The sequence below is a fragment of the Bombina bombina genome, chromosome 1 (assembly GCF_027579735.1).
Source record: "Bombina bombina isolate aBomBom1 chromosome 1, aBomBom1.pri, whole genome shotgun sequence".
Lineage (NCBI taxonomy): Eukaryota > Metazoa > Chordata > Amphibia > Anura > Bombinatoridae > Bombina > Bombina bombina.
Genome location: NC_069499.1, coordinates 624,631,794 through 624,654,558, shown reverse-complemented (window position 1 = coordinate 624,654,558; position 22,765 = coordinate 624,631,794). Strand labels below are relative to the sequence as shown.

Below are 22,765 nucleotides of genomic sequence, written 5' to 3'. Positions count from 1 at the left end.
AAACTTACATTACTGAGAGCATTCAATTTAAACAATTTTCCAAATGTACTTCTATTATTTAATTTGCTTCATTCTCTTGATATCCTTTGTTGAATAGCATAAGCATATCTAGGTAGGTTGAGGAGCAGGAAATAACTAATGTGAGCTAACTGGTGGCTTACATATGTGCTTCTGGTCATTGGCCACCTCATGTGTTCAGCTAGCTCCCAGTAGTGCATTGCTGTTCCTCCAATAAAGGATACCAAGAGAAAGAAGCTAATTCGATAAAATAAGTACATTGTGCGCTCTATCGGAATTATGAAAGAAAAATTTTTGGTTTCAGATTTCTTTTATTCCTTTTAGTAACAGTTATAAATAATGGAAAATGTTATAATACTTCAAAGTATTACACTGCCCCCACCTGGCTAAATTCTAATGCCACTGGCTTACAATATTTTCTGAGAACACTCAAATGATTTCTGTTATCATTGTGTTTGATTATTCATTCTATTTGTATACATTTTAAAATGAAATAATCTTTCTAAATAAAGTTTATTATGATACATGAATACAATAAATTCAGCTAGATTACGAGTTGTGCGTTATGAGGATGGATGTCCGGTCTTCCAAAACTGTAAGTGGATCTTCGGGTGTTAGTTAGGTTTTATTAAGGGTTTATTGGGTGGGTTTTATTTTTAGCTTAGGGTTTGGGCAACAAAAAAGAGCAGAATGCCCTTTTAAGGGCAATGCCCATCCAAATGCCCTTTTCAGGGCAATGGGTATCTTAGATTTTTTAGATAGAATTTTATTTGGGGGGGTTGGTTGTGTGGGTTTTACTGTTGGAGGGATGTTTGTATTTTTATTTTCCAGGTAAAAGAGATGATTTCTTTGGGGCAATGCCCCGCAAAAGGCCCTTTTAAGGGCTATTGGCAGTTTAGTTTAGGCTAGGGGTTTTATTATTTTGTTTTTATTTTTTTTTTTTTATTTTGTAATTAGTTTAAATATTTGATCATTTCTTTTTTATTTTGTGTAATTTAGTGGGGGTTTTTTTTGTTGTAATTTAGTTAATTGTATTTGATTAATGTAATTTATTGAATTTTCGTGTAATGTTAGGTTTTACTGTAAGACAGGTTAGGTTTTATTTTACAGGTAAATTTGTATTTATTTTAACTAGTTAGTTAGTAAATAATTAATAACTATATAATAACTAATCTACCTAGTTAAAATAAATACAAACTTACCTGTGAAATTAAAAATAAAACATAAGCTAGCTACAATATAACTATTAGTTATATTGTAGCTAGCTTAGGTTTTATTTTACAGGTAAGTATTTATTTAGTTTTAAATAGGAATTATTTAGGTATTAATTGTAATTTTTATTTGGAATTATTTGAATTATGTTAAAGTTAGAGGGTGTTAGGGTTAGGGCTACGTTAGGGTTAGGTTTAGGGGATATAACTTTAGTGTAGTGGTGGCAACATTGGGGGCAGCAGATTAGGGGTTATTAAGTGTAGTTAGGTGGCGGCGATTTTGAGGACAGCAGATTAGGGGTTAATAACAGTAATGTAGGTTGCTGCGACGTTGGGGGCGGCAGATTAGGGGTTTAAAAGTGTAGGTAGGTGGCGGCAACATTGGGGCAGCAGATTAGGGGTTAATAAATTTATGTAGGTGATGGCGACATTGGGGGCGGCAGATTAGGGGTTAATAAGTGTATGTAGGTGTCGGCGATGTCGGGGGCGGCAGATTAGGGGTGTTTAAACTCGGGGTTTATGTTAGGGTGTTAGGTTTAAACATAAAAAATGTTTTCCCCATAGACATCAATGAAGCAGCGTTATGGAGTTTTACGATGATTGCAGGTGTAAGGCTTTTTTTTAGCCGGCTCGAGCACGTAACAGCAGCTCAAAGCAGCGCTGGTATTTGTGTGTGGTATGGAGCTCAACGCTGCCATATCGTCCGCAAACGCCGGCTTTTTTTAAACTTGTAATAGCAGCGCTATAGGGAGTGAAATACAGCCGAAAATGCTGCAGTCGTTAAAGGGACAGTCTAGTCCAAAATAAACTTTCATGATTTAGATAGGGCATGTAATTTTAAACAATTTTCCAATTTACTTTTATCACCAATTTTGGTTTGTTCTCTTGGTATTCTTAGTTGAAAGCTTAACCTAGAAGGTTCATATGCTAATTTCTTAGACCTTGAAGGCCGCCTCTTAAGAATGCATTTTAACAGGTTTTTCACCACTAGAGGGTGTTAGCTCCCAGGTAACTTCATGTGCATGAGCAGTGTTATCTATATGAAATTCATGAACTATCACTGATTGGCTAAACTGCAAGTCTGTCAAAAGAACTGAAAAAAGGGGCAGTTTGCAGAGGCTCAGATACAAGATAATCACAGAGGTAAAACATATATTAATATAACAGTGTTGGTTATGCAAAACTGGGGAATGGGTAATAAAGGGATTATCTATCTTTTAAAACAATAACAATTCTATTGTAGACTGTCCCTTTAATTTCCCTATAGCGCTCAAAACTCGTAATCTGGCTGTTTATTTTCAGTGCACATGAAAATGAAACAATGATCTGCTTTGAGCTCTTATATCTAAAAAAAAAATCAACTTGCTTAAAAAATTAATCTACAAACCAAAAATATGTTAATTTATGTGAGTTTTAGCCATGTCTAGTCATTTTCTATAGACTCTGATTGTTTTTGTCCACTATATACAGTATATCAAATGCTAGTTTGCTACTTTACTTGTTATTTTTACAGTGCTTGTAAATCAATACTGGGATGAAAACAACTGGTAAAATGTGTTATTCAAATCCACAGATAAATGTATTTAAAAAATTAGGGTCATTACATAAACTACTGAGGGACAACTGGCGGCACTCCTGTTTGTGGCCCCCTGGGGGAAAAAAGTAGAAATAACAATGTATGCCATAGTTTGTGTGGCTCCAGTATAAAGCAGAACTAGAAATGTGGGGGTGACCATAATGCAATAAAAATTACTCAAGAAGGAAGAACAGCAGACAGATGCTATCATTTTTGTTTATTTAATTTTAGTGCCCTTCTAAAATGTTTATCTGTGGCCCCAGAAGGTTGGAAGGTTGCCAACACTGACTATGAACACAGTTAAACTATGGCTGTATGAATAAAATATTTAATGATGATTTTCACACTTTCACCTTCCAAAATGTGACAATACATGAGGGGAGCTCTTATTTATACTAATGGTTTTATAGATTACAGAGGCTTATTACAACAAGGTTTCTGAGAACTTGCCCCTGAGGAATGGTATAATGTTTTATTAATGCTCTGTATATAATGATTAATAGATGAAAAAGTGATACCTCTTTCTCTCTCCATTTCCCTCACAGGAATTACTTCTGAGGGTGTGTACAGAACTGTGGGTAGTAACATCCAAGTGCAGAAGCTTCTCAATGCCTTCTTTGGTAAGAATGAAGTCACCTACTGGCATCAGTTCACTTTGCATAATGTTCCAGTGAGTGGTGTTGTAGAAAAGATTCCTGGCTTACTGACCTTTAGCACAAGGATGTCCTGACTAATGATTAAAGCTGGAGTATGACTTAAGGAATATATTATTTTAGTTTATACTTACATCAAGGTTGTGATTCCAAAACTTCTCTGAGCTTTACAAAGCAGTTGTGGTCTAATAGTTCTATTTCTTGAGCTGCATGGGAGAGGATACAAGTTCAGGTGCCATTAGTAGACTGATTGTATCATTTGGTGCATTATTTAAATGAACCTGTCTTGGAAAATAATTGTTAGGGACTGATGTGAATGATCATGTGCTCTGACTTAACCAATCACTATGCAGCATGTTACATGTTCAGGTAAATTTCACCATACGTTAAGGGACACGAAACCTACATTTTCATGATTCAAATAGAACATGCAGTTTTAAATGTTTCCAATTTATATCTATTGTCTAATTTATTTGTTCTCTTTTCTATCCTTTGTTGATAAGTATACCTAGGCAAGCTGCTGATTGGTGGCTGCAAATATATGTCACCTCATTGGCTTTCAGTTAGCTTCCAGTAGTGCATTGCTGCTCCTTCAACTTAGGATATGAAGAGATGGAGGCAAATTAGATAATAGAAATACATTAGAAAGTTGTTTAAAATCATATGCACTATCTGAATCGTGAAAGAAAAAATATCTTTCATGTCCCTTTTATATTTTTGCCTGGCCATCTTAAAGGGATATAAAACAGTCTATTTAATTGTTGTAATAAATGGTTATACCACTGCACCACTGCAATATGTATTATTCATCACTTTAAAATGATGTTACCTTTTAATTACTTTTTATTTTAAGTTAATTTGTGCAGTGTCCATTAGTTTCTGTCACAGACCTACAAAGAGGCTGGGACCTCAGCAGGAAGACAAATTAACATTATTTCCTTATAAGTATTGCTAGGAGTCACGTACCTGCTAGCTGCAATTGCATGGTTCAAATAGGGCATGTAATTTTAAACAACTTTCAAATTTACTTTTATCACCAATTTTGCTTTGTACTCTTGGTATTCTTAGTTGAAAGCTAAACCTAGGAGGTTCATATGCTAATTTCTTAGACCTTGAAGGCCGCCTGTAATCTGAATGCATTTTGACCACTAGAGGGCATTAGTTCATGTGTTTCATATAGATAACATTGAACTAGGAGTGAGGACTGATTGGCTAAAATTCAAGTCTGTCAAAATAACTGAGATAAGGAGTCTGCAGAGGCTTAAATACAAGGTAATTACAGAGGTAAAATGTGTATTATTACAACTGTGTTGGTTATGCAAAACTAGGTAATGGGTAAAAAAGAGATTATCTATCTTTTTAAACAACAACAATTCTGGTGTTGACTGTCCCTTTAAGTTCAGTAATAGTGGCTCTCATCTCGCTGTAGGCAGTAACTTTGCTCTTTTAGCATGAAAACAAGTAAGTTGTTTGCTGTATATTTGTTTATTTTTTGTTTACTTCAATTTAACATATTTGTTATCCCTTTAAGGATGGTCATATTAACAATTATATATATTTATTATGCTGCTTGTGGAAGATAATAAATGTGTGTTTGTAGGTTCTTTGTTCTACTAAAGTTTGTTCTTCCTCAAGTGAAGTTCCAATCACAGTGCTGTCTTCTATGTGTGTGTTTCAGACCCTAAATGTCCTGGGAATGTGGATCTTCAGAGCAATGACTATGACATTAAGACTATCACAAGCTCTCTCAAGTTCTACCTCAGGTATCTCAACAAAAAAATGTAAAATGCATGCACCAGTATCAAAGAATGAGTGCAATTTCAAATGAATGCAATTATAAATACCTTTTATTTCTGGATGACATGAACAAGAAGTGCACAGTTGCTCATTGTTTCAGGGACTTGCAGGGCTGCTGATGCACAAATCCAACCATATTTTATGCAGGTGCCCTTCCCCACTATCCTGTGTGACCCTGAAACTTTGTGTATTTTTGTTCCATGTAATTCAGAATAAATATATTCTTATATAAATATCTAGTTAGTAGTGGTCATTATGACCTATAGTCTACAAAAGGTGTCTGGTGAAACAGTGCTGTAATATTACTCTGCATTCACAGCTTTTGAGGCTTTGCGGAGTCGGCTTGTATGACGAACTGCGCCGCAGATATAAGAAGCAGAAACTGCTTCTTTCGCTTCTCTGCCATCTGAGAGGTGAGACGATCAATCACCCTAACACTTGCTTGTTCTGGTGTGATTGACATGCCCTGCTCTGGCGCAATAGGTTACTCAGGAGCAGGGGATGGCATTGCACAAGAAAGCTCTTGTGCAATGCTAAAATTCACCACACAATGCAGCATCACAAGCGGCTATTGCAGGAGGACAGGTTCTCTACTGCAAACCCGTCTGCCTGCAAGCATGTTAGATTTTGGGATGTGGGATGTTTAATCGCACCCTTTCACATTACAGTGACACGTGAACTACATAAATCATGGATTGGAGAGATCACTTGGCGCTGCAGAATATGTTAGCATAATCACTTCCTTCAGTGTATGGTAACATATGATACATAATAGGAGCAGTATTAACTCCTCCCCTTTCCACCTTTTAATGACACAGTACCCAATGAATTGCCCAGATTATTGTATGTGTGTTAGATATTATTTAATTATATATATTTTTCCCCCCAGGAATTTGTCAGAACCAATCATGACTTACAAACTACACCGTGATCTTGTTTCTGCTGCAAGTAAGAATCCTCTTCTATATCCAGCTGAGTAATATATTTAAAGGGACATCAAACCTTAATTGTTTCTTTCATGATTCAGATAGAGCATCCAATTTAAAACAACTTTTCATTATACTTTTATTATTAAGTTTACTTCATTCTTTTGGTGTCCTTTAATAAGGAAAAGCAATGCATTACTAGGAGCTAGCTGAACACATCTGGTGAGCCAAGGAGAAGGGGCATATATGTGTAGCCACCAATCAGCAGTAAATGGGAACATTGTTTGAAATTGTATGCTCTATTTAAGTTATGAAAGAGAGGTTTTGATTTTCATGTCCCTTTAACTCATTAAAGCATTTTATTATTATTAAATACGTTTGTTGCAAATCATGGTTAACCCTTACAAGTTAGTCTTGTGCTTGGGAGCCAGAATGCATTGTTATTTCTAAGTCACGGCCAGTGGACTAATCTGGAGCATCATACGCATGTGGGTACCAGTTAACAGCCATGCACTGCTGAAGAACAACATGAGTTTAAATATGAAAGCCTTTTTCAGAACTGTAATGCAAACAAGACAATAAGCATTTGATTAATAATAAAATAATTTTATAAAAGACATTTAAAATTAACAAAAAAAAAATTCACTTGGATAAATACACTTTTTAAAGCCAGTTCCCACAAGTGACCATCTATAAATAGCAATTACACTATGTCTGCCCTAAGAAATAATTGCTGCGTTATATGTACGTTATATACATATTGTAATATGTTTATGTATCAGGTCACACCAATGTGTGATAATTGTTTATATTGTTTTTTTGTAGTTTTAGTCAATACTTGATTGCACATTTCTAAACAATTAAAATGATATTGTTGCTGGGCAAAAGTATATAAAAACATAATTATAAGTCACTTGGAGCGCAGTGTTGTTCTGCCTCGACCAAACATATATGCATGGTGAGATATTAAAAGTTGTTGGTTAAAATACATTCTAACCAAAGTGAAATTTTTACCAAAGCATTTTGACCTTCGCCAATACGTAAAGAGCACAACCCATACATTTAGCAGTAATAGCGCTCTCATTGTACCCTTATTACAAGTCATTGGTTAAGTGTTGCGCTCGGGCACAATCTGAACTACTGTTTTTGCGTTTAGCACTTTTGATTGTTTTACTGCGCACATAAACTGATTATATTTAATTTGCATGTTTCCTTCAGAGTCAGAAAATTTGGATTACCGTCTTGGTGCAATTCATTGTCTGGTTTATAGATTGCCTGAAAGCCATCGGAGTATGCTGGAACTTCTCATTCGCCACCTGTCCAGGTAAATGACAAACATGTTTTGTGTGACATGCCGACCCAGTGACGTGACAGATTTTGCTATGCTTTCTTGGTTTGGAGATCCAATTTCTTTCTATAGTATCATAATCATTATTAATTACTTTTTAACCAACCTTAAGAAGCTATAAGATGAAGTTTGGAAAAGTCATCAGAAAGAAATGACCGTATTACTTCATATTTGACAAAAAGAGAACAAGCATGCAAATTTACAATAATAAGAGGCTATATATCATTCAGCCTCCAGAGTGAAGTGATGATTGTTTTCTGAGAAATACTCAAAAACAACAGTCCCATGCTAAAAAAGTCCTTCAAATCGCAAGTTCTTTTTAGAGTCTGAGTATCCAGTGCATAGGCAGTAAGAGTGTGGGTATCTCTGGGTGTTTAGGCTTAGTCCCAAAAGTACATCTGGTAAGTATAGTACTTATCTTTTCACCATAAGTTGGTGCAGAGAGTTCTCAATGGCTGCAAGCTGTGCTGCGACATCCCCCTCCTGTAGCCAGGAACTTAGAAAGTGTATCAAGTAGGACCATTTCTGCCAACGAAGCCGGTCAGGCGAGAAAGCCCTCAAGTCTCATCCGCAGGTAATGTCCCAAGTTGGCTGTTCAGATCCTCCGCCGCCGTGGGCGTAGTGTCACCCTCGTGGGTTCCTGGATAACTGACGTCAGTACGTTCCATGCCTGCAATAGGCGTAGGAGGTGGGGTAGGTATACGTCTCAGGCGGTCTGCACCAATCAGAGATGGGATGAGCAAGCGGCTTCAGAATGCTTAAGCGGTATTTCCTCCCGCTAAATCAGAACAAAGTCCAGAGCAAAAGAAAGCAATACTGAGCCCAAAGCTTGATGCTAGTAGCGGTTTATTCAGCAATGCCAAATAATAAAGGAGAAACATTCAAACAAATGCCTGATGCGTTTCGCACATGCTCACATGCGCTTCATCAGAGGCTGGTGATTCTAGAAGCATGGGGGCTTAAATAGGGTAAAATGGCCAATCATTGCTGAGTATTATATGTCCAATAAAAATGTTTTGGGTATTGACAGCTTAATCGTGACGGCCAATCTCCTCCAAGTCTCCATGCTTCTATTTTTTCTGGTGAATGATTTATTGACAATAAATCCATCAATACAGGATATACTTGCTAAAAATACATACATATTGGGGTACAGTAGGATATAATTGAACAGAGCCATATTAGCTGTTTTTTGTCTTGCATGGTTATACATAACAGAACCAGAGGCGTAACTAGAAACCACAGGGCCCAGATGCAATAATCTAAGAAGCCCCCCCCCCCCCCAAAAAAAAAAAGGTGAATTTGATACATATCTTTTTTTTTTTTTTTTTTTTACATTTAACACAGAAAAAAAAAAGGATTACATGTCTACAAAAGGAGGTACCCTGTGCCCAAAGTCTGTGAGTTGGTTGGACCCCCTATTACTGTATATAGTGACACAGTTTAACCCACAAGTACTGTATGTAGTGAGTTAGTGACACAGTCTGTAATCTGCCGGTGAGATGGCTGGCCTGACCCTACCCATCCCAGTACTTTATAAAGTGACCACAGTAGTCTGTGACATGGTCCAGCCCCCCCGGCTCTATATAGTGGTACTGTATAGTGACACTGTTTACCCCCCGCCCCCCCTATTATGTAGTAACAAGGTCTGTAACTTGCTGGTTCCACAAACATACACACCCACATACATGCATAAATACACACACAGTCATATACACACATACACACACACACACATACATGCATAAATACACACACAGTCACATACATACACACACACATAAACACCAATGGGTAAAACAGAAACACTAACCCCTGTAGTCAGAGACAGAGACACTAGTGAAGCATCACGTCACACTCACATGATATCAGTGCAGGCAGTGTCAGGTCAACGTTTTTATTGGAAAAAAAAAGGAAGGAAAAAAAAAAAGATTTTTTTTTAAGCTGGGCCCCCACCCTCAGGGGCCCGTTTGCAGTTGCAACCTCTGCATCCCCTGTAGTTCCGTCCCTAACAGAATGTATAAATTGCCCTATATAGAGCAAAAATAACATGTCTAAGCAGTACAGCGGCATCATACTAAATGTGTCCATGACAATGTTCAATTTTCTCATTCGTACAATACAAAAATTATAAAACAACTGTGTTAAATAAAAAATATAAGATAATTTTTTTTCAAGAAATGCTAAAAGGATTTTTTTTTAAACAAATATAGTTAAAGCTATGTTTTCAGGACATGGTTACAAAACAATAATTAAACTAATGAAGGGTATTATTACTTACAGCGAATGGGCCAATCCATATCTGGCCCTATACAGTGGGCACTACTAGATGTGGATATTTATAAACCTGGGCTCTGTGATCTTTGTTTGTAATGAAAATATCTCAGTTACGCTAGGTATAGATAAATGCATCTAGTTCTAGATGATAGTAGGGTCCTTCTTTAAGAGAAAAGAAGAAGTTAAGTAATCAAGATTTAGATATTTAAGTATAGTTCTATCTTATTATAGTATAGTTCTATCTTAAACCTGAAACCTTATTACCAGAAAAAATCATAAAATTCTAAATACAATAAAAGTTTCATACTGGAGGAAAGGGTAACCAAAAAAACAGGTTGGGCTAAATGTGTCTATTAATTATCAAGAACAATTAAGCAAGTATGTCTTGATTACTTTACTTCTTCTTTTCTCTTAAGCTGGTTACCTTTAGGACCCTACTATCATCTAGATGCATTTATATATACCTAGCGATATTGAGATATTTTCATTACAAACAAAGATCCCAGAGTCCAGGTTTATAAATATCCACATCTAGTAGTGCCCACAGTATAGGGCCAGATATGGATTGGCCTATTCACTTTAAGTAATAATACCCTTCATTAGTTTAATTATTGTTTTGTAACCATGTCCTGAAAACATCGCTTTAACTATATATATTAAAAATAAAAAATAAAATTTTTTTTAGTAAAATTGTTATCTTGTATTTTTTATTTAACACAGTAGTTTTATCATTTTTGTATTGTACGAATGAGAATCTTGAACATTGTCATGGACACATTTAGTATGATGTCTCTGTACTACTTAGTCATGTTATTTTTGCTCTATATAGGGCAATTTGTACATTCTGTTATGTATAACCATGCAAGACAAAAAATAGCTAATATAGCTCTGTGCAATTACATTCTAATGTACCCCAATATGTATGTATATGTATATTGATGGATTTATTGTTAAGAAATCATTCACCAGAAAAAATAGAAGCATGGAGACTTGGAGGAGATTGGCCGTCACGATTAAGCTGTCAATACCCAATACATTTTTATTGGACATATAATACTCAGCAATGATTGGCCATTTTACCCTATTTAAGCCCCCATGCTTCTAGAATCACCAGCCTCTGATGAAGCGTATGTGAGCATACGCGAAACGCATCAGGCATTTGTTTGTTTGAATGTTTCTCCTTTAATATTTGGCATTGCTGAATAAACTGCTTCTAGCATCAAGCTTTAGGCTCAGTATTGCTTTCTTTTGCTCTGGACGTTTTACTTCATAGATAGGCTGTTAGATCACTGTATTTATAATTAAAGAGCATATTTTGGGGAAACAGACGTAGAAAATTAATTTACTAGATTAACTCACTCTAACTCTGTATTCCTCCTCATGTTTAATGTTCATCTTTGCACTTTCTTAGTTTTCGTGTTTCGTCCATCATCTTCTGTTTTTTTACTGATTCACTCCTGTTCTCTTGTAGAGTATGTGAATACAGCAAGGAGAACCTCATGACTCCCTCTAATATGGGAGTGATTTTTGGCCCAACCCTTATGAGGGCCCTGGAGGACACAGTGGCTGCAATGATGAACATCAAGTTTCAGAACATTGTTGTGGAGCTCCTCATTGAACACTGTGAGAAGGTATGTACCACAAAATCCTAACAGTATCTTTGGACCCAAAAATAAGAGTATTGGCATAAAAACACATAGAACCGATCTGTGTGAGAGAGAATATACCTCACAGTGGCCTAAATTCAGTAAAAAACCCATTTGTTAAACTAATATCTAGCTGCAAGTTATGTATCATTCTCCATTGAGCCACATCTGTCTGGTTAGCACTCACCGCTGTGCATAGAATGAGTTGCATTGTGAAGGATACAGGCATCACAAAGACACCTTCAAAAGCTTACTGAACAAATGAATTACAACAAATAAAAAAAATCTCCTCTATAAAACATTTTTACACTAACATATGCAAATAAAAAATAAAGACAAATAGCGCAAGATATGACAGACAAATAGCACAAGCTATGACAAAGATAAATAGCACAAGATATGACAAAGACAAATAGTGCAATATATGACAAAGACAAATAGCACAAGATATGACAAAGACAAATAGCACAAGATATGACAAAGACAAATAGCACAAGATATGACAAAGACAAATAGCACAAGAAATGACAAAGACAAATAGCACAAGATATGACAAAGACAAATAGCACAATATATAACAAAGACAAATAGTGCAAGATATGACAAAGACAAATAGTGCAATATATGACAAAGACAAATAGCACAAGATATGACAAAGACAAATAGCACAAGATATGACAAAGACAAATAGCACAAGAAATGACAAAGACAAATAGCACAAGATATGACAAAGACAAATAGCACAAGATATGACAAAGACAAATAGCACAAGATATGACATAGACAAATAGCACAAGAAATGACAAAGACAAATAGCACAAGATATAACAAAGACAAATAGCACAAGATATGACAGACAAATAGCACAAGATATGACAAAGACAAATAGCACAAGATATAACAAAGACAAATAGCGCAAGATATAACAAAGACAAATAGCGCAAGATATAACAAAGACAAATAGTGCAAGATATAACTAAGACAAATAGCGCAAGATATAACAAAGACAAATAGCACAAGATATGACAAAGACAAATAGCACAAGATATGACAAAGACAAATAGCGCAAGATATGACAAAGACAAATAGCACAAGATATGACAAAGACAAATAGCACAAGATATGACAAAGACAAATAGCGCAAGATATGACAAAGACAAATAGCGCAAGATATGACAAAGACAAATAGCGCAAGATATAACAAAGACAAATAGCGCAAGATATAACAAAGACAAATAGCGCAAGATATGTCCTGCAAGATGAGCTACCTCACAAGGACAGTAGGGTGTTTATGAATTCTGTATCCTGGGCTGAGATGCAGGTGAAAAATCGTAGCCAGGCTTTTAGAACTTTACCTAAAAATCAGAATGGGAACATTTTACAATTACAAATATTTACATAAACCAGTTTGCAAGTGCGTTTCCTATGTGTTGCTATTGTAATTATAGTTTTTTTTCGCTGACGGTTCTGGTTTTACATGCAATATTTTTTATATATTAGCCACTTACCCCAACTATAGATGTAAATGGCATGAATGCCCTCTAATGAAACTGTGGAGAATATAGTGCTCAATGAAGTTTGTACATAATCTCACCTTTACAGTGAGGCTTCTGTGCAACCTTGCAAGCATTTATGAATCTAGGCCAGTATTGAGGTTCCTAAAGCTGAAAAAGAATATACATGTAAAGTAAACATATTTACCAAAACAACATGGGACGACCTGTATTCCAAAAAAAGCAGTTAACATAAACCAATGCCAGAAAATATTAAAGGGACAGTAAACACCTTGTAATTGCAAGACATTTCTGTTGTGCTGCTATAGAATAACAAATCAGCCACGTTTTAATGTTTTTAAAACAAATTAACATCCTTTCCCCCCCGTAAATATTATTTACTAGCCAAACTCCACGCACCATTTGCCTTATTTGTAGGAGCCAATCTAGTCCACAAGTAATAAGGCTAACCCCATCATAAAGTTAGTATAAAGAGAATTTATTTGCAGTCGTTATCAGCAAATTCTGAGAATTAGCGTCAATACATATAAAGAAAATTAGCACAGATCTATACATTCAACATAATATTATAAACACATAGCATTCTATGGACTAATATGACCCATAATTGGAACCTCTTTTTCTAAGTTAAAGAAATCCCATTGTTAATAAGGGGCCACATTTGGACCTTGTCTTACTCATCTATTTATGTAAAGGAGCCTAGAAATGTTATTGGTCACTCTTGGACCATAGAAATGTATATGAACTAAAATAAAGATGCTCTCATGATATCTTGATGGTATAACATTAATAGTCATGAGCTAATATTAATATTAATATTCAAAGCAGAGCGTTACTCCTGCTCGCAGAGGTCTCAAGTTTACTAGAGGTATATCTTGCAAGGCATTATAGTTGCTTTATTTAAGGAGATACATGGCAATATTTATGTGTATGTATGGGTTATTATGTTGTAAGTCTGTCAAGACACTACAGATAAAATTAACATTATCTCAATATTAGATACTATGTGGTATTAAATAGGTAAGGTATTTAAGACTACTTATTGTTGCTTCAGACTGCTACTTGAAATCCTCCCTCACCGGCTGAGGGAGAAAGAGGAATTATTTCTTTATGAATGAATGGAGTTCTATGTATCACATTATAAGAAAAACCTGCTTCCATCTATCAAAGAAAGAGTGTAACAGCCTGTTAGTAAATTGTCAGCATAAGCTAGGTGAGAGGGTACAGAATATTAAGGCTGTGACACACTGCAAGCGGAGCGTCACGCAGCGTGTAGATGCCGCTGTGCACGCTCAGTGTGTCCTGCCTTTTCATCTCTGAGCACTCTGCTGCGTCAGGTCGCGTAGCTGAGCACTCAGAGATGAAATATTTGAACTTCACAGCAACAATCTCAGTGGCTTTACACAATATAGTGAGCCAAACTATGGTGAGCTAAGATAAAGTGTTGCATGGAAAAGTCATACAAGTTTAGTATAAAAGTTAAAGGGAAACTAAACCCAAATGTTTTCTTTAATGATTCGGATAGAGCATGCAATTTTAAGCAACTTTCTATTTTACTCCTATTGTCAATTTTTCTTTGTTCTCTTGGTATCTTTAATTGAAAAAGCAGAAATGTAACCTAAGGAGCTGGCCCATTTTTAGTTCAGCACCTGGGTAGCACTTGCTGATTGGTGGGTAAATGTAGCCACCAATCAGCAAGTGCTGTCCAGGGTGCTGAACCAAAATGGCCCAGTTCCTTAGGTTATATTTCTGCTTTTTCAAAAAAAGATACCAAGAGAACGAAGAAAAATTGATAATAGGAGTAAATTAGAAAGTTGCTTAAAATTCCATGCTCTGTCTGAATCATGAAAGAAAAATATTGGGTTTAGTGTCCCTTTAACATTGCTTTATATAAACCTTAGTGTACAGGAAAAAAAAGAAAAACTAACTCTCAGTAGATAAAGGAGCATATGTATAAAACAACAGAATTAACTGCAAGCATATAACTAACTCTGGCCAACTTGTGTTGAAGGCAAATAAGCTGAACTAGGGACTGATCTTATCCAACCCCTGCCTTTACACAATAGAACTCCATCAATTGTTGAAAGTCCTTAATGAGAACAATTTCATTGAAATGCAAGTCCAACCAGCAGTTACATAGCGTGTCAGATTCAAAGTCCTCAGAGAAAGACAGAAGCAGGGTTGTTATTTAGCTATACATCAGGCCAGGTTTGTGAGTTTTCCAGGAGTGGCATTTTCAAATATGTCCACTGAAATGATCTCCCATCTCATATTGATCATCTATGATATTGTCCTCTGTACTTTGATCAACATCTCCTAACTGTTGTAGAGTGTCAGGAGTAACTAAACTGCCATCTTCATCTTTCATGTATTCTCCAGTGCGCTCTGGACCAGGCCAGAGTCAGCTCTTATCTCTTGAATAAGAGCATGTTGGTGGCTGTTGAGTGAAAAATATTAGGTTCTGTTAAATACTAGTAACTTGCCTATCTATATTGGACGGTATTGTGACTTCTTATATAATACGCGCCTGTAAGCGTTAGAAGGCAGAGATTACCTGCTTATAACCCGGTCAAACCGGGGATGGAATAAGTTGTGCCAGAAGTCGCAGTGTATAAAACAGTAAATGGCAAAGCTTGCAGAGGATGGTTCACTGTGAGTGGCAATGGAAAGCAAGTATAATCCAAAATGGCGGCTTGCACCGCTCCAACAGCACAGCTAGCCTTCTGATCTTCTTGCTATAGTATTTTCTATCTCGCCAGATAAAGTTACATCCCGTGCTAGGGGAAGGTGACCTGAACAAAATCAGACTAATTTAACTGTATTACAGTCATTTTCTTGCTAGACATCTGAAATCGTATTATGTTGAGCTGAAAACAAGTTTATCTCAATGTCCCAGATAGATTGTCCTACAGCCTAGGACTTAATATAGTAGAAAGTACTAGAAAAATGTTTTCACCTGCCAACAAGAATAGTTTATTTAGTCGATGATCAGGAGCTCAAGAGGCGCACGTCTTGCTGCTGGCTCCACCTCCCACCTCCCACCTCAAGGGACTCAGAAACATTTGTCTCCTTAAAAAAATTTGAGAATTTTTCTATAAAATGTAAACGGTTCTTCCTAAAACATATAGGGCAAGATTACAAGTTGTGCAGCAAATCAGTTGCGAAAACACTGCACGCGTTACAGATTTTTCGCATTTGGGGTTGCAGAGGTATTACAACTTGCAAAATAACTGACTTCACGTATTCCCCATAGAAGTCAATGGAGAAGACAAATATGAAAAAAACAAAAACTCCAATATGTTGCGCAAAGCCCTTGACGTATTCTCCTCGAAAAGTGTACATGAAAATGCGAATATTTCATATTGTGAAATTTTTTTTGTAACAGAATATGTTTTATTTATTTATTTATAAATATTTCTCTATATATGTGATGATTTTTGGACAGATATATCTATTTCTAGCGAGATATGTATATGAATATATATGTCTATATATCTCAAGATCTATATGCGAATATCTCTTTGAAAATCCCTCTGAGTTATTGTTTAATGTGCATACGATCGTAATGTGAAATATTTTCATTATCTCCATAGTTACAGTAAACATGTCTATACATATAAATTCATGTTTCTGAGATTTCGTATCTTTTAGCCCTTATAACTTTTGTGTGCAATATATTTTTAAAATATGAGTGTAACTGTACTTTGTAATGTATTTTTAAAGTGTTTTGTGAAACGTTTATGTTGCGCAAAACGTAACTACAGCTCTTAAAGAGCGGAAAAGATTGTTGCATAAAATGCGAATGCACGCGCGCAATTGCGATTTTTCAAGACTTGTAATAGCTGTGCAATGGAAATTGATTGCAAAATGACCATGGGGCCCATTTATCAAAGGGCTTGCGGACCTGATCCGACACTGCGGATCAGGTCCGCAAGACCTCGCTAAATGCGGAGAGCAATACGCTCTCCGCATTTAACATTGCACCAGCAGCTCACAAGAGCTGCTGGTGCAACGCCGCCCCCTGCTGACTCGCGGCCAATCGGCCGCCAGCAGGGAGCTGTCAATCAACCCGATCGTATTCGATCGGGTTGATTTCCGGCGATTCCTGTCCGCCTGCTCAGAGCAGGCGGACAGGGTTATGAAGCAGCGGTCTTTAGACCGCTGCTTCATAAGTTGTGTTTCTGGCGAGTCTGAAGACTCGCCAGAAACACGGCCCTTCAAGCTCCGTACGGAGCTTGATAAATGGGCCTGTGTATCTCACACGTAAAACTCATAACAAGCGACTTGTACTGCTACAAAATTAAAGAAACATTAAAGTGCCAGTCAACATTCAAATTAATGTTACAGAATTATGTAAGATTAATTTAGCAACACCTGCAAAAGAAAAAAGGATTTATAAGATTTAACCCCCTGAACCCGTACTTACTTTACCTTCATCGCCAGCCTCTACTACTCTTCTTGTTTCTTCAGCAGCGCTTCACAGTCGCGCTGTCTAATCACAGCACATCAGGTTGTGCCGTTGAACTACATGTAGCGCTCTCCCGCGCTAGGTAAAGCTGTCGGCTGCTTAAGCCAGCGCAGCAGCACGAAACATGTAGTATTGTATGTGATTAGACAGCGAGTCTGTGACAGGCTGTTTAAGAAACCAGAAAAGGCTGGCGAGGAAGGTAAGGTAAGTACAGGTTCGGGGGGTTAAATCATTTAAATCCTTTTTCCTTTTGCAGGTGTCGCTAAGGTAATGTTACATTATTCTGCACATAGTACAGAATTATGTAACATTAATTTGAACGTTGACTGGCACTTGAACTACTTAACAACATCCCCCGAACATCCGCCGGATATTAGTGCAGGTTGGCAAGAGACTTGCCAACCATGGACGTAGAGGGTACATTGGTCGTTAATGGGTTAAAATATTAAATCAGATGACTTATGAGTTTCACATCTGGAAGACAGGTCAATGCAGGGAACAGTACAAACTCTATGTACTAATTATTGATAAAGAGCAGATTATCAGAGGGATGTTACATGTAAGAAAAATGTCAAACTGAAGAAGGAACAGCAATTAAGTAGCTAACCTGTTTGTTTGTTTTTGCAAAATAAAGAAGGCTCTGTAAAACCTGTTTAACTTTACCTAGCATTAAATTAATGGTGCATACCTAGGTATCTGTTGTCCTTTTTCTGATTGGGAAAACATCAACTAATAATCTTAGGGGACAAGTTTAACAAAAAATTAAGATTATTCATCAAAGTTACATTAATTAAAAGCATTATTAAATTATTAAATAGCTTTTAGGTAAGAGAAGGATTTTTGCAATCTCCCCATAATTTACTAGGAACCTAGTTACCTGTGACTTATGCTATTACAAATTAATTTTAAAAAAATTCTAAAGTACAACCTTTTTTGAAAGGGAGATGCTAGCTTAATAATACACTTATGTAATGTGTTAGAACATTGGTTGCCTTTAACTATACGCTTAACCCCTGTAAACCTTGTTTGAACTGCTGAGCTATTTTTTTCTACTTGATATACCTGTCACAGTCCATTCCGTGGTTATTTCTTGCTTCCCTAAGTCCTGGCTCTTTCCTTTTTTAATTTATTATTTTCCGTGTGTTCCACACAATGAAGAAGGCTGCATTTTATCCCTGAATCTGATATTCCCCTGATTATTTTCTTTTTTTTTTAAGTCAATGTCAGTATGATTCAGCTGCTAGTAAATAATTACACTGGTTCAGTTCCCACTAGATCAGTTTTGGAGGGAAGAGATAATGATTTAAGTCCCAAATTATTGGCTTCAAAATAGTGCTAAGAATGTTCCTTCTGTGTCTGCATCCCTTAAAGGGATACTAACCCCAAATTTTTTCTTTCATGATTCAGATAAAGCATGCAATTTTAAGCAACTTTCTAATTTACTCCTATTATCAATTTTTCTTTGTTTTCATGTTATCTTGATTTGAAAAAAGCATTAATAAAAGGTTAGGAGCCGGACCATTTTTAGTTCAGCACCTGGGTAGAGCTGCTAATTGGTTTGCTACATTTAGCCACAAATCAGCAAGTGCTACCCAGGTGCTGAACAAAAATGGGCTGACTCTAAAGCTTACAGTACTGCTTTTTCAAATCAAGATAGCATGAGAACAAAGAAAAATTGATAATAGGAGTAAATTAGAAAGTTGCTTAAAATCTCATGCTCTATCTGAATGATGAAAGAAAAAAAAAAATTGGTGATGGAACTTTCAATAATATAGAAACCAACCGACCCAAATTAATCTCTGTTCTTTTCATTTAGAGTGACTAAACGCCCCTTTCCATTTATCTGTAATATGACATGAAATCTGATGCCAACTTAAAACTTTCTCCTCTAATATTTTAAAATAATATATTTTACTGCCAACAATATCTGAACTATCAAAGATGTCTTATATATGTCAAAGCCTCTTAAATAATAAAAAAAAAATGTCAAAAGGAACTTCAGGAGTCTGCTTTATCCAAACGTCCATTAGTTGGAAACATTTTTGGAAACATTTATTAAAAATTAGCAGAAGACCAAAAAAATATACAGCAGTTTTCCCTGGTTACCAAACAAGTTCCAGCACTCAGTTTTTTTTTTACTGACGCTCATCTTATACAGATTGGTGCCAAATTATTTATATTCAATCATTTTTTAAAACACAATTTCAACACATTTAACATTTTCATAATATATTTGTTACTTTGGATAATTTTTTTAAATGGAAACAACCACTATACACCATAAAAAGTACTGCATTCTTTACTGTGTGGAGAAGAGGATAAGAAACATTATATAATAAAAATGTTATTAAACCCTGTGCTGGGCCAATTATAAGGTACTTTGTTCTATAACACATATCACCTGGGCATCTATCTATTTACAAAATACTGCTAAAGAGTTTATGAAGATCTGTTCACATATCTGTCTGTATATTTCTTTCCCTAACTCTTTAGTATAGCTGTATGCTATAGCTTTCAAAAATGCTTTTTTTGTTTTTGTTTGTTTTTTAATTATAGCTTGGGATGGCTAAAATAGTTTGCTTTAAATTTGATTTATTACTGTTACCAGCCTAAAAATTGGAAGTAAATTGGGTCTGTACTTTTTTGAGTTATTAAGATGTTAATTTTGGCATTAATAATTTTGGTAATAAAATGATTTTTACACAAAACTAGATAAATCTGCTTGCAACAGTTTTAATTTTAGATTAGATTTTAGTTTTAAAGGGACAGTCTACACCAGAATTTGTATTGTTTAAAAAGATAGATAATCCCTTTATTACCCATTCCCTAGTTTTACATAACCAAACACAGTTATATAAATACACTTTTTACCTCTGATTACCTTGTATCTAAGCCTCTGCAAACTGCTCCCTTATTTCAGTTCTTTTGACAGACATTCATTTTAGCCAATCAGAGCTGGCTCACTGGAACTCCACGTGCGTGAGCACAGTGTTATTTATGACAAACATGAACTAACACCCTCTAGTGGTGAAAAACTGTCAAAATGCCCTGATTGAAGAGGCGGCCTTCAAGGTCTTAGAAATTAGCATATGAACCTCCTAGGTTTACCTTTTAACTAAGAATACCAAGAGAACAAAGCAAAATTGGTGAGTAAAGTAAAGTGGAAAATTGTTTAAAATTACATTCTCTATCTGAATCATGAAAGTTTATTTTGGACTAGACTGTCCCTTTAAATGTGCCATGCACTAACAATCTACTGTAGTGTTGCTATTATGAAATGTGAAACTATTAGTAAGTGTCCAAGTAGTTCCGGAAATACAGTGATTCACTGCAGTGAAGTTCACAGGTTCAAATCACACTCATATGGTTAACCCCCCCCCCCAGTTGTTTTCAAGAGTTCATGTAGAAACGGGCGCTTACAAAGAGACTTACAGTTTATGGCATGTCATTTCTTTGTGTGGCTTATATATACATTATTCTGGCTTTGAGCAAACTTCACATCTCTGAAGAGATGTGGTGTTTAAATGCTGGTAAACGAGGCAAAGCATATGTGAGTATTTATGCTAAAATGCGTATACAGGTATACCTCACTTTACAGCGCTTCACTTTACAGCGTTTCGCTAATACATCGCTTTGTGGAGCTGAAGTTCATCCTCCAGTGATTTTGAAACAGTGCTGTAATCTTTGTAAGATTGTAAGAAAAGTGACTGGCACCATTTTGTTATGCAAAGTTCACTCTGTTTACAGCATTACAGTGCAATCTGTGTCTCAGTGTTATAGTCTGGCAAATTTTACTACAGTAATTGTCACTATTTTACAGGTACAGTATTTATTGAATACTAATTGAATACTGTGCTGTGCTAGTGTTAAACTTAACGTAGCACTATTGCACTCCTAATATATGTTAGTTCAAACATGTTGTCAAGTTTTTAAACACACTGGCAAGTGAAAAGAAAGCTAAAACTGCCTTGTTTCACTTTAAGGCGGTTTTCACTTTACAGCGGGGCTCCGGTCCCTAACCCGCTGTATGAGCGGGGTATACCTGGTATTGCAAAAAGATTCTATACAAAACTAAAACACACGCACACACATGTTTATTTTTACCAGTATGTTTCTCAATTGTTCTTTTAAAACTTTGTTGGAAACATTAAAAAAACATTAAAATTAAATCTCAAGCTTTATTAAGAGCTGCATTTGCGACTAGCGAAATCATGCATATGGTTGTAGCCCAGAGGTAGATTGCCAGCAAATCTGTTATGCGCAACCTTGGGCACTTGTGCCGTAGGTTTACAGCTTTTGCTGTAGATCCAGCTCAGTATACCTAAAGGGGTATGTTTATCAAAAATATTTTTGTTACCCTTATTTTTTCTCTTGGTATCCTTTGTTGAAAAGCATATGCACAAATTCTCAGCAGCAACAATGTTTTACTGGGAGCTGGCTAGTGATTTGTGGCTACACATATTTGTTTCTTGTCATTGACTCACCAGATGTGTTCAGCTAGCTCCTAATAGTGCATTGCTGCACTGGAGCTGGCTTAAACTATGTTCTTAATTCCTTTACACAAGTTAAACACATAGTTATAATAATATATATAATAGTGAATAATAAAATGCTCTACCCCATTATCAATTGTTTTCTGCCTGCTAATACTCATCGGTTAATAGCTACTACTATTGTTTCCAATAATAAGTTAGAATGAATGCAATATTAAAACAAATACATGAAAGAAAATATATGAGAGATGGCAGGCATTATGTATGTCATGTTAGAAGGCAGATACTTGCTAGGAGAAGCCAACTTGTTTTGAAACTCTTTAATATTAGACTTTAGCTGTTTAAATAATTAATGTAGCCTTAGTTAAATGTTGTGTTGAATGATAAGCGGTGAGAGTTCCTTTATACAATATATATTTAAAGAAAATACTGCTCCCCACCATGGGGTTAGTATTTTATATTGTAGCATTTATAATACGTTTTGTTTTATATCAAAAAATAAAATGCCTTGTGAAATCAAATTTGTTCTCTTACTCGGTTACACAGATCTGACAAAACAATTATGTAGTGAGCTCACTGTATTCTTAAGAGTAGCCAGGAGAGGGCGACACATAACTTGTAATTCACAAAGACTACTTGCAATTCATCACTTAATGTTGGAAGCTACAAGTGTAAGGGTCAGTGTATTGATGTGCGAATTGGATGTTTGTAGCTTGCTCTGGGTAATGCAGTTACAATTGGGTGATGCTATTAATCTGTAAGATTATCATTTTCCTGTCTGTGATTTTACATGCAAGCTGTGTAACATGCATCTGAACAGCCTATTAATACTCCAAAT

General features: G+C 35.9%; 1 protein-coding gene across 2 annotated transcripts in view; it reads left to right on the top strand.

Annotated features, from left to right (window-relative positions):
- OPHN1 (oligophrenin 1) overlaps window positions 1-22,765 on the top strand; it is a 268,509-nt gene that overhangs the window by 206,716 nt on the left and 39,028 nt on the right. For both annotated transcript variants that reach the window (XM_053699027.1, XM_053699026.1), the window contains exons 15-19: window positions 3,351-3,425; window positions 5,137-5,221; window positions 6,145-6,203; window positions 7,400-7,505; window positions 11,278-11,437. In XM_053699027.1, coding sequence (XP_053555002.1) covers window positions 3,351-3,425; window positions 5,137-5,221; window positions 6,145-6,203; window positions 7,400-7,505; window positions 11,278-11,437 — 485 coding nt within the window. The remainder of the gene's footprint in view (window positions 1-3,350; window positions 3,426-5,136; window positions 5,222-6,144; window positions 6,204-7,399; window positions 7,506-11,277; window positions 11,438-22,765) is intronic.